At 39.6% G+C, this 12,966-nt stretch overlaps 1 protein-coding gene across 2 annotated transcripts in view; it reads left to right on the top strand.

The window, feature by feature from the left end:
* PCSK6 (proprotein convertase subtilisin/kexin type 6) overlaps positions 1-12,966 on the top strand; it is a 176,992-nt gene that overhangs the window by 62,470 nt on the left and 101,556 nt on the right. For both annotated transcript variants that reach the window (XM_079121928.1, XM_079121927.1), the window contains exons 5-6: positions 290-366; positions 2,799-2,887. In XM_079121928.1, the coding sequence (XP_078978054.1) occupies positions 290-366; positions 2,799-2,887 (166 nt within the window). The remainder of the gene's footprint in view (positions 1-289; positions 367-2,798; positions 2,888-12,966) is intronic.

Genomic DNA, 12,966 nt, shown 5'->3' on the forward strand with positions numbered 1-12,966 from the left:
TTTGGGAAGATGGGAAGTTCTGGAGATTGATGGTGGAGATGGTTGCACAGTGAATGTACTTAACTACCACCGAACCATACGTTTAAAACAGTTAAAATGATAGATTTAATGTTAGGTATATTTTACCACCACATATAAACCAGTATCATATAATATATGTGATGATAGTTATAGCAAGAGAGAAACTCTGAGTATAGTTTTATTTTCCAAGACAGGCATAAAAATAATTTTAAAGAGTGCTGTAATATTTTATGCCATTGCTTTTCACTCACCAAGATTTAATTCCTAGGATTCCTATGCGAGCTATGATGTCAACGGAAACGATTATGACCCATCTCCACGATATGATGCCAGCAATGAAAATAAGTGCGTCCCTTTGTCTCCTCTTCCCTTGCTTCTCTGTTCCTCTCTCTGTGGTCACTGTTGAGTTTCTACCCAAGGGCCCCTAGAGAGGTGGGGACTGTAGGTGCCTTTCCAACTGCCTGGGCACTGTTGAGGGCTTACCCAGGAGTCAGAAGCCACCCTTGGCACAGCCCCTCTGGCACAGGTGGCTTCTGTGGAGTTAGCCTCTTTCTTTAGCATTGCTCCTGTTTCCATTCTCTGTAGAATATTTTAGAAGAACTAGCCTTAAATCTGGTGGTTTCCATAACTGACTGTGTTCCATATCAATCTGGTTTGAGCACATGGGTCACCTGTCTGAACTTTTGTGACAACATCTTTGACCTTTTGAGCAAGGTGGGAGGGCATGGGCAATGCTGGACAAACCTAGGTTCAGATCCCAACTCAACTACTCTCTGGCTGTGTAGCATTGTGTACATTAAAGGACCTTGTTGAGACTCTGTGTCTTAATACCTTTCAGGCTTTTCCATGGAGATGACGTACCCACCTCACATAGTTGTTGGGGGTCGAGGGATGGTGGTTGAAGAATGCAAGCTGTAGGTGCTCAGGAAGCCACAGGGGTTGTCTACATTGCACAGGTCACCTGATCTCTCCCGAGACATCAACCCTGCAGTTGCTCCTGGGGGTTCATTTGCTGTGCTGACTGTCCTTTCTTTGTCAGCATGCCCTATGCCCTGAGTTCTTACCATTCTTCAAAAATATTTAGAGGAAAATAATAAAGGTTCTTTTTTCTTTCCCCGAGGTTGACAAGGTGCTTGCTCAGGTATATCCTCTTACCAGGGTTGTGTGAGTCAGCTTTCCATCACCAGAATAAAATACCTGAGATAACTGGCTTATAAAGAAAAAGAAAGCTTCCTTTGGCTCATAGTTTTGGAGGTTAAAGTCCATGATTTAAATGGCTCCATTGCTTTGAGCCTGTGTTGAGGCAGCACCTCATGGCAGGAGCAGAACCATCCACCTCATTAGCCAGGAAGAAAAAGGGGAAAGAAGGAGGGACTAGGGTCCCACAGTCTCCTTCAGAGATGTGCCCCCACTTACCTAGGGCCCTCCCACAAAGCTCTTCCTCCTAAAGTCCACAGTACTTCCCAACAGCACCACGCTGGGGACCAAGCCTGAATACAAGGGCCTTTGGGGGACATTCAAAATCCCCCAGTGCCCACACCTGGCACAGTGATACTGTTCTGTAGACCCCACTACTCAACACGCAGAAGTGGGAGGATCTTTTGAGCCCTGGAGTTCAAGATCAGCCTGGGAAACATAGTAAGACCCCCATTTTAAAATATAAAAACAAAAACAAAACCCAGACAGTGCTGTGCAGGAGGCTTGGCTGGACTGCTGGGGTTTGCACTACAGGCTGCAGCCCAGTCATGGGGGCTGCTTTCCCTGACTCACATCCCAAGGTGCCCTTCTGGCCCAGCAGTGAGGACGCCTGGGGCAAAGGGGCCTGTTTCCTGGTCACACATCGGGGAACAGGAAGGTATGATCCATATCCCATGCAGTGACCCTTGAAGGGCGGGATTGAATCCCAGCATGAGCCATTGAGCTACGTGACCCTGTGAGTGGCCATGGGGCAGTGAGAGTTCCAGAGAAGGACAGATGACTCCCTTCCAAAGGGCTGGCATGCAGAGCCAGGGCCATTTTTAAAGAGGGTTTTAAATTTGAAAGAATGATTCTCATCCCCTGTGAACTCTTCTTAAAGATGTGTTGTTTAGAGTTGCCCATATTTTGGCCTCTGCTGGGGGAACTGACCCAATGTGGCACAATGGAGAATGGAGTCATTACAAAGATAAGCAATTTGTTTTTCTGGTAATTTCTTCATCGTCCTCCAGCTGCTATTGAGTGTTCAATTTAGAGTATTCTTCCTCAGTTCCAGCTTATATGGTCATAGAAATGGTGGGAGGGCTGTCCAGGATGAGCATAGTGTTGTAGGTCACAGGACAAACAAGTGTCAGTTAATTCTTCCTCTCATCCCGCCAGTCAGGCAGGTGTTAATGCTGGACCTGTGTGTGCCAAGTGGTGTTAGTCACAGGAAACAGAGCTGAGACCAGGGACTCGCCCATGAACTGCAATGGCAGTGAGCCAGTGACAGGTGCTGGGAGGGGGAAGTATGGGGTCACAGGTGCTGGGAACAGGCTTCCCTGACCCTGACCTAGGGGAGGCATCCTGGAAGAGACAGCCTGTGAGCAAATGCTTGCCGTGTGCATGGTGGCAGGAAGGGCTACGCCTGGCTGGCTGCTTCCTCCAGGAAGGCATGGTAGACAGGGGTTGCAGAAAATGGGCTTTACTGGCATCCGTTGGGACAGGGATAACTGACTTGTTGCAGGAGAACTGAGCAGTGTGTGGAATTCATTAATAATGACTGGACCAGGGCCTCACTTTGTCTTTTTCCTTTGCTTCAGACATGGTACCCGTTGCGCAGGAGAAGTTGCCGCTTCAGCCAACAACTCTTACTGCATTGTGGGCATAGCATACAATGCAAAAATAGGAGGTAAGGCTGGGAGCGCACAGCCCCTGGGGGCTGAGGGGCCCAACCGGAGAGCTCCCTGACTGTGGGTTTGGCAGCTTCGCTCCTTTGGCCCTGAGCATATCATGACCCTGGGGTGGATGCAGCAGTACCAGCTGTGCCATGGCCCAGGCAGCCAGCAGAGTGGTTGGGGCCTTGAGACAGAGGAATGGCTTGCTGTTTTATCTGAAAAGCTATCCCGGGTTCCACCAGAAGGCCACCCTCTTTCTCTCATGTGATCCCACTCGCCTGACCACTGGCTCACCTCCAGCCATCAGACTGCCCCCTCTGAAAGGCTGCGTTGAGTTTCCTTCTGCTCCCAGTACTTTGGTGGCTCCCTTCACTTCCCAGACAGACTTAGTCTTTCCTTGTCCCTGACTCCCATTCAAGCATCCTGGCCCACTTCTCCCACTCCTGTCCCTTAACTCTTACCAGAAGACATTTGTCATAGTTTCCTGAACATGTCCAGTCTTCCTGTTTATACCTGGGCTTACACCATTCCTTTCCTTCCCTGCCTGTCCCTGGCTCTCCATTGGCTCAGTCCACCTGTGACATGAACCATTTCATGCTCAATGAGCTTGGTGAAGTGCTCCTTACCAGCCACCCCAACCCCCAACCCCATCTTGATCCCTGGGGGGGTGCTCTTCCCCAGGTGTATCTGCTTTCATTTTTTGGCTTCTCACAGGGTAAGTCAAGCTGCCCTTGATAGGATGGGGCTTTTGGAGCAAAGGCTAACCTATCTTTCTGTGCCCCACTGGAACCCAGCAGTGTGACAACTCAGTTGCCAAGTATTCTGAAGTGTCCACTAAGTACATACTACTGAGCAGGTGGGGGCAGAAGGCAGGGGTTCCAGGCAGCCTTGAGACTGCTGGCCTCACTGGGGAGGCCTGTCTACCTCTGTTGGATGGTGCACTTTCTCATTTCAATGGCTGCCACTGCCTTTTTAGGGACAGCTGTAGCCTCCTCAGCTCCACATACGAGCAATGCGAGGTAGGGAAGTGGGGTCAGGGGTTTCCTGGATCACCAGTCCTTAAGTTTCAAAAGGACAGTTCCCAGCTTGTGCTTAATTAGGACTCTCTGCCTTTCTTCTCCCTTGGAAATCTTTGAAGTGACTGGGATTGTCACTTCATGATAGAATTAACCCCCAAGGATGTATTCTGAGGAAAAAAATCAAGGACTTATCAACTGGCCTCCCAATTTTAAGAGTTATTTTATCCTGAGATATATAGTTCTCCCTGGAGCCTTTGAAGATGACTGAAGACCACTGAGAAGTCTCCCCTGAGTTGTAGAATCAGGCCAACCTGGGCAGTAAGCCCATTCCCACTACTCAATGGCTGTGTGTCCTTGGACAGCTCACATAACATCTTTGAGCCTGTTTCTTCACTGGGTGGAGGGATTGTGGCGATGCTGCTGCCTCTCCAGGTTTGTTGTGAGGATGATCAGCTGTCAAGTGCACAAGCACTGCCTCAGGGCTCAGTCTGCAGGGAGCCCCTGCACCCCTCTCTCCCTCCTGCTGAAATTCTCACAGAGAATGAAAGTGATTTGTTCTACTTCAACCCCACCTTTGGAGTATTTTGAGACTTACCCCTCAAAGTCCCTAGACTGGCAGCCTGGACATCATCTGGGATCTGTTAGAAATGCAGAATCCTTGCTCCATCCCAGATCTTGTCAGCCAGAATCTGCATTATAACAAGATCACCACAGGATTGGTCTACAAATGGCAATTTGGGATTGCTGACTTAGAGGACTCTCAGGGGTCATGCAGGTAGGTAAGATTGTAAGGAGGAGCCATGGGGAACAATGTACATACAGCATCTGCCACAGAAAATGCACAGTATATGTAGTTTGGTGTTATTTCCTAGCTTTACACTCATGGCAAAATTATAAACATAAATTTTGCAGATTCGAGAGAAAGAGTGCCTCTACTTGCAGTACTTGGAAACAGGAGTGTTTTAAAATTAATGCATGGAATACCTTTGAACAGATAATGATGTGTAATTATGGCTTTGCCACTGAAGGAGAGAAGATGGAGATGACAGACACAATTTGGGACCTCCAGGAACTCAGCATTGTCTTTAGGTGAACAATACCAACATGGAAACCAGTATAGGACCAACCACTGAAATTAGAGGGGCAGACATGGGGCCCTAGGGGTGGCAGGACAAGTCCTCGGTGAAGGCAGAAGCATGGGACATGGCTTGAGCACTGTGGAAGAATCTGGAGTGGAGGGCTGAGGAAACAGTGGGGTCTGCCACATGGAGCTGGGAGGGAGGGTACTATATAGGGACAGGGGACAGGAGGTGACTGGGCCATGTGAAGACAAGTATAGGGTTGAGGCTGCACTTGAGCCAAGGAATCTGTGACCACCAGGCTCTAAAGTTTCTGTACACAGCTTCAGCCTCCACAGAGGGAGCCACCCCATGCTCCTGCCCCTGGGCAGAAACCTTTGAGCACCCATCATGGGAAAGCCTCCTGCCTTCAATGTGCTTGCACATAGCAGGGAATCTTTCTGAGATGCCTCTGCAGCTGACCATGGAGCTATACCTCTTTAGATTTTTTTCAGCTGCTGCTCAGGAGATTATGCATATCCTAACTTACCCCAGACTATCTGGAATTAATGGTACACTCCTTGTATAATGTATAATGTATAATGTGTGACTCCAAAACAGGTTGTTCCAGTTCACACTCACTCTCATCCTCTGTGATGTTGCTTTCATATTTTTTTAACTTCCCATGTTAGAAACCCACAGTGTATTGCTGTTATTCTTCCTTTAAATACTCAGTGGACTTAAAGAAATATACTTTCCTACACATACACCATTTTCTTCCTTATTTTCTCTAGCTTCAGATTTCCATCTTGTTTCCATTTTTCTTCAATCTGAAGAATTTCTTTTAGCATTTTTTGAAGTTTCTCCCCCAGCTGGTGAGAAATTCTCTCAGATTTTATCGCAAGTATCTGCATCTTCATTTTGCCGAACACCGAGTGCTTTTCTTCCGATGCTGTAAGGATGTTATTCCATTGTCTCCTGACATCAATTGATGTGTCAGTTGTAATCCTTATTACTATTTCCCTTTATGTAATATGATTTGTTCCTCTGGCTGCTTTTATAATATTTCTGTCCATATTTTGCCTAAGATTATACTGTCATTTTGAATAACATTCTTCATATTATTCCAGCTTGGGGTTTGCTATGTTTCTTAGTGGGTTGTTCTGTTCCAAATCATATTTGGAAAACATTTTGTCAATATTTCTTCAAATAGTTCTTAATTCCATTTTATCTCACCTCCCTTTGGTTATCAATTATAGTTGTTTGCTTGATACACCTTACAGGTTAGTGAGGCTCTGCTCATTTTCAGTAATCCATTTTTCTCTATGTACTATTAATTAGATGATTTCCATTGCACTATCTTTAGATTTACTCATTCTTTCTTTTGTTGTATTCAATCTGTTCTTAATTCCATACAATTTTTTTATTTCAGATATTGTACTTTTTTCTTATGATTTCCATTTGACTCTTCTTTACCATTTCTAATTCCAGAGATTCTCCATCTCTTCATTCATTATATCTATCTTTTGTTTTAAGCTCTTTAAGATATTTGTAAGAGTTACTTTTAAGTCTTATGTACTAATTCCAGTCTCTAGGTCATTTGTATGTTTCTAATGATTGATTTTACTCTTAATGGGTCACATAATCCTGTTCCTTTGCACATATATAGTAACTTTTTATTGTCTAGTAGACATTGTTATGCCACATTGTAGAGACTCTGGATTCTGTTTTCTTTTTCTGAATACTGTAAAATTTTGTTCTAGCAGTCATTGAAATTTGAAATTTTAAAGACTTATTCATTTTAAAAAAAATTTTAACAGCATGCCTTTATTTTATTTGTTTATTTTTATGTGGTGCTGAGGATCGAACCAGTGTCTCACAGTGGTAGGCAAGTGCTCTGCCACTGAGCTATAGCCCCAGCCCTCATTTTTTTAAATGGTTGATCTCTTTCTGATTTGCCCTTACCTCAGGGAGACGCCCTTAGCTCAGGCACATAGTCTTTATTCCTATACCATGACCCTTTGGGTATTTCAGCAGAAAACCTGAAATATTTACCAAATCTCTAACTTAGCAAAACTCAGTCTCAAAATTTGATTCCACTGTGGTAAGTAGCAGCTGAAATATCTGCCCAGATCATTTAGCCCTTAGCTGTTGTTTTTATCTGGATTTTTATAGAGTGTGGCCCAAACATATCTAGTTCAAGGGCCTGCCAGGTGGTTGAGGAGAATTTATGTGTCTTTCTCTGTAGCTGTCTTCTTTTTTGATATTTCTTCTCTACCATCTTTGATAGTTCCTAAGACCATCCCCGATATCTGAGGTGAATAAGATTACATTTTCCTGATTTAGTTCTAGCTCTCTAGAATAAGAGAAATGGAAGTTCCTACAGGGGGAAAGTCATCTAAACTTAGATCATAACCAAGTACGGTTCCTTCTTTCAAGTAGAGAATCCTTGCCTGCCTCTGATTGCTCTCCAGTGTCTTTAAGATTTTTTTAATAAATATTTTTTCCAGAGTTTATAATTATTATGTTTTGAAGAGTTACTCTGGTATGAGCTACTCTGTCCTTGTTGAAACTAAAGCTAGTGGTTTCTTTACCAAACAGATTTGTATATTAGTTATCCATTGCTGCATAACAGTCATTCCAAAATGTAGCTCCTTAAAACAACAAACATTGGTTAACACAGAGTGGTTTAGCTGAATGGTTCTAGCTCAGGGTCACTCACAAAGTTGCAATGAAGCTTTGGGCAGTCATGGTAATCTGAAGGCTGAACTGGCACTGGAGGATCCACTCCCAAGATGCACCACTTAGGTGGCTATTAGCTAGATGCTTCAGTTCCTTGCTGTTGAGAGGAGGCATTGATTCCTCACCATGTGACCTCTCTATAGGATTGTTCGAGGGTCCGCATGGTATTGGAGGTAGCTTCTCCTGTTTTAGGTGATTCAGGATAGAAAATAAGGAGGAAATAGCAACTTCTTTTGTGACCTAGTCTCAGAAGTTGCATACTGTCTCTTCAGCAATACTGCTTGTTAGAAATGTATCATTAAGTCTAACATACACGCTAAGAAAAAGAAACTTGGCTGCATCTTTTGAAAGGAAAATTATCAGAGAATTTGTGGGTATAGTTTAAAATCACCACAGATAAACCCCTAAAAATTTGACTACATATTCATATAAGTAGGATTTTTTTTTACCAACTTTCTTTATAAAATCACATTTCTTATAAGTCTTATCACATAAAAATAATTAAGATGAAAGAAGCAGTGGAACTGACCAAATTATATCTCATGAACCAAACTCCCTTCAGCCACTGGCACCTGCAGTCATACGCCATCAGGTTCATCACCTGTGATGGAGAAAAATTATGCGTTCTCAGGATCTGTAGGGGCATATGCTATAGTCATTGTTTTCAGAGAGGAGAGTGGGATACTCTGTGTTGGGAGTTCTTGATGTATTTCATTTTAGAGACATTCCAAATTTTTATTAAGTTGTTACGTTGCACATGGATGATTTGTGCACCTTTTCTACATATATTTCTCTCTTTTTTTTTTTTAACTTTTATGATGTCAAATTTGTTCACCTTCATTTCTGATTCTGGGGTTGGGATCTAGCTTAGAAAAGCCCAGGATAATAAACTGATTCTTCTGTATTTCCTCTAAAACTCAGTTTTAGAACTAGAATTTATCTTAACGTTTTTATGGTTTTGTCTTTTACTTTTAGCTTCTTAATCCAATAGAATTTATATCTGTGAAGGAGAGATCTAACTTAATTTCTCCCAAAATTAATATTCAGTGATCTCCATGGGCTGCCCTTATTCCATCCCAGATTCCCGACAGACACTGGATCATCCCTTATGTTTATTAGTCTATTTCTTTTTAAGCCCTGACAATACCACACATTTGTTATAGTTTAGAAGGATTTTTTCTTGTTTTTGATAATTGATAGGACAATTTTCTCGTGGTTCTTTTCAAAAATTTCTTGGCTCTTCTTGCACATTTTCTCTTTCAGATGAGCTTGAGAATCTGCTTGTCAAGTTCCATAAATAATCCTGTTGGGATTTTGATTGGGATTGCATGGAAATTATAGATTAATTGGGGGAGAATTGACAGCCTTACAGTATTGAGTCTTCCCACCCAGGAACATGGTATGTTTTTATTTATTCAGGTCTTCTTTTACATCATTTGAAAAAAAGTTTTCTTATTTTCTCCATTGATCTTACACACTTCTAATTAGGTTTATATCTAGGTTGGTTGGTTTTAAGATAATATTTATAACGAGTCATTATTGAAATGAATTTAGGAAAGTTCTTGATTTTTGTGTGTTGATTTTGTTTCTGGCCACCTGATTGAACACTATTAGTGCCATTGTTTTACATTCGAGTCTCTTTTCATAAATAATAGCTATCTTGTAAATAAATGATGATTTTGCATCTTTAATATTCTTTTCCATGCCTTATTTCAATTATATAAGGACTCCCAATGAATACTGAGCAATGATAATTCTAGGTTCTGTTGATTTTTTTAATGAATACAGGGATGCTTCTAGTTTTATAGCATTTGTAGATATCGTCTGTAGATTTCTTATATGTAAGAAGCCCTTTACAAAATTAAGGAAATTTTACTATATTCCTAGATTTCTAAGCAGTTCAATAAAGAATGAATGTTGAGTTTATTACCTGCTCTTTAAGTCTTTATGGAGATAATTATATAGGTTTTGCCTTTAGTATTTAATCTGGTTTTTTGTAGTAAATTGCATTAATAGATTTCCTAACTCTAGAATTTCTTTTGTTCTTGGAATAAATTCTATTTGATTATGATGACTATTGTTTTTTAATGTACTGCTGCATTCGATTGGTAATATTTTATGTATGGTTTTGCATTTTTTACTTACAGACTGAACTATGGTTTCTGTTTTTTGAGATGTCTTTCAAGTTTGGGTATCAGAATTATGATGGTCTTTTGGAATGAGATAGGAAACCTTCTGTCTTCTAATGTGCCATATCACAGACATTGACTGTTTTTTATTTGTTTAGTTGGTTTTTTTTTCCCTTTGTTTTGTTTTATTTATTTATTTTATTTTATTTTTTTTTTTAATGTTGGTAGAGCTGGTTAACCAACCTTCCTGGATAGTATGACTAATTAAGACTAGGTCTATTCAGGTTTTTACTCTAAGGGAATTTTGGTGATGAAATTTTCCTAAAAAAAAAAAATCAATGATTTCTCTAGGTTTTCAAATATACACATAAACTTAAGGTCATATTAGTATAATTTAAAAATATATCCTCCATATTTATAGATACAGTTGTTCCTAATCTTATTTATTGTCTTGCTCCTTTTCCCTTTGATCAATGAAAAATTGTGGTTTCCTGTAAGTTTTTTTTTTTTCAGAGAACTAGTTTTTTTTTAAATTGAGTTTCTTTACTTTCTGTTTCATGAATTTCTATTTTCCTTGTTTATTAATTCCTTCAATTTTTAAATTTTTATTGTTTTTTTTTTTTTTCTTTCTGGCTCCTTAAATGGAATGCTTATTCTTTTTAGGCTTTTATGTATCCTAGTAAATAAATAAATGTTATACATATGTTCCCTCTGACACATATCACTGGTTTAATTGTATCAAGCTCTTTTTGCTATTCATTTCTGAATACTTCGTAATTTCAGCTTTGATTTTTTTCCCTTTAAGCCAGAAGTTATTTCAAAGAGATTTATGAAATTTCCCAACTGGATAAAATTTTTTGGTGTTCCTTTTGTTGCTAATTTGTAACTTTATTGCATTGAGATCAGAGACTGTTCTATGTAATTTCTGCCTTTTGGAATTTATTGAGAATTTCTTTGTGGCCTAACACATGTTCAGTTTTTATACATATTGCAATGGATATTTAGAGAGCATTTTTAATCTATACTTATTGAGTACAAAAATCTACATTTTATATTAGATTAGAAGTTACAGCTGGTTGCCCACTGGCTGCCTTTGGCCTGCAGATGTGCTTTGTTTGACCCTCATGGTATTTTTTTTTAAGTTGAGCAAGCATTCATAAATCAAGAGATTTTATGTAAAAAACATGGATTTGGGACTTCTCTTGAAAAATCAAAAGTTTTGGCCATGCTCAGCCCTCGCCCCTTCATGGCAATGGTTAGCTGAAACTGCATAGCAGCTGCTCCTGACTTACAGGACAATTTGCTGTTCACCCCATGGCCCTGTTAATAAGCCTGGACTCAGTCCATTTCCCTGCCAGTCTGGTTCCTCCAGGCATTGGCATTTGTCACCAGTGTTTAATCAAGCTTATTCACAATTTCTGGAGCCTTTCTTTTTTTTGCCTATCATCAATTTCTTAGAAGGTATATTGGTCTCCATAATAATTACAGATTTGTCAATGTCTTTCATTTTTTCCTTACATATATCGTACTTATGTTACAAGGTGCTTTAAAGATGTATCTTCTTGGTGTAACAAACCTGTAAATCAATGTAAAAATCCTTTCTGTGTCTTTTTTTTAAAACTTCAACTATATTTTGGCTGATAGTAATATTGCCAAACCTGCTAAGTTATTATATCATCACTTTCCTCATGTGTATTTCATCCTCTTATTTTTAACCTTGGTTTTAAAGCAGCATGTGTCTGGATTGATTGTTTTTAAGCACAAATGAAGATTCTCTTTAATGGGAGAATTGTATATGTTCTTACATATGCTCATTTCATACATATTAGGATTTATTTCTATTATTACATTTTGTTTTCATATGTATTTCATGTATGTATTATACACACACATAAAACCTTACCTTCCTTTTGTTGAAAAGTTTCTTTACTTTCTTTCCTTTTAATGGGTTGAAATTTTTACATTCTAATTTTGCTTTTCTATTACTTTGAAACAGATACATTTGAGTTTATATTTCTCTATGTTTAACATTAATCAGTACTTATCACCTTCTCCTGAGCAAAGCAAGAACCTCATCACAGCTACCCTTATCTTTGCCATCATCTCCTCTCCCTTCACCTCACTCAGGACCTTTTCCCCCACATTTTTATTGGTGCATTATAATTATGCATAATGGTGGTATTCCTTTACATATTTGTACATGCACACAACTAATCCAAGATTTTAGCTCCATATTACTTTTAAAAAACTTTTTTTAGTTGTTGATGGACCTTTATTTATTTATATGTGGTGCTGAGAATTGAACCCAGTGCCTCACACATCCTATGCAAGTGCTCTGCCACTGAACCACAACCCCAGCCCTCCATATTATTTTTAATAGTTTTGTACTATGTGTCAATAATTATGTGAGCTGAACTATAAAAGTCAAGCAGTTTCTTTGGTCATCATTGTTTCTAACCTCTTTCTTTCATGCGATTTAAAAATTTTTACTAGCTTTTTCTGATCTGGTAATCATTAATTCTTTAAGAGATATTTTTGAATGCTTGCTATAAAGATGGATGGTTATTTACATAGTTTTTGAGTCCTTGAAGTCTAAAATTGTCTTCATTTGTTTTCTACAAAATTGACTGGATTTAAATTTTAAATTCAAAATAATCTTCACTAAGAATTTTGAAACATTGTTTCATGGTCTTTGACATCTAGTGTTGCTCATGGCGGGGGGGTCTCTCTCTTTGATAATTTCCTTTGCTTTGGAGTTTACTTTATCTGATATTAATTTAGTTACCCCTGCTTTCCTTTGATTAGTGGTTGCCATTCTTTTACTTTCAACTTGCCTAGATTATTATATTCAACTTGAGTTTCTTGTAGATAACATAGAGGTTAGCATATATTTTCAATCTGTGTTTATTGTATTTAGACCGTTTACATTTAATATCACTATTGGTGTGTTAAGGCTTAAGTCTGACATTTCATCTTTCATTTTTGTGTTTTTCGTTTCTGTCTTGTCTTTTCCCTGCATTCCTGAGATTACTTGAATACATTTTAGAATTCCAGTTTGACTTATCTGTAATGTTTTGGGCCATATCTTTCTGTACGATCTTTTTAATGGCTTCTCTTGGTATTTGATATGTGTATAACTTAATAC

This window comes from Sciurus vulgaris, assembly GCF_902686455.1.
Source record: "Sciurus vulgaris genome assembly, chromosome: 2".
Classification (NCBI taxonomy): domain Eukaryota; kingdom Metazoa; phylum Chordata; class Mammalia; order Rodentia; family Sciuridae; genus Sciurus; species Sciurus vulgaris.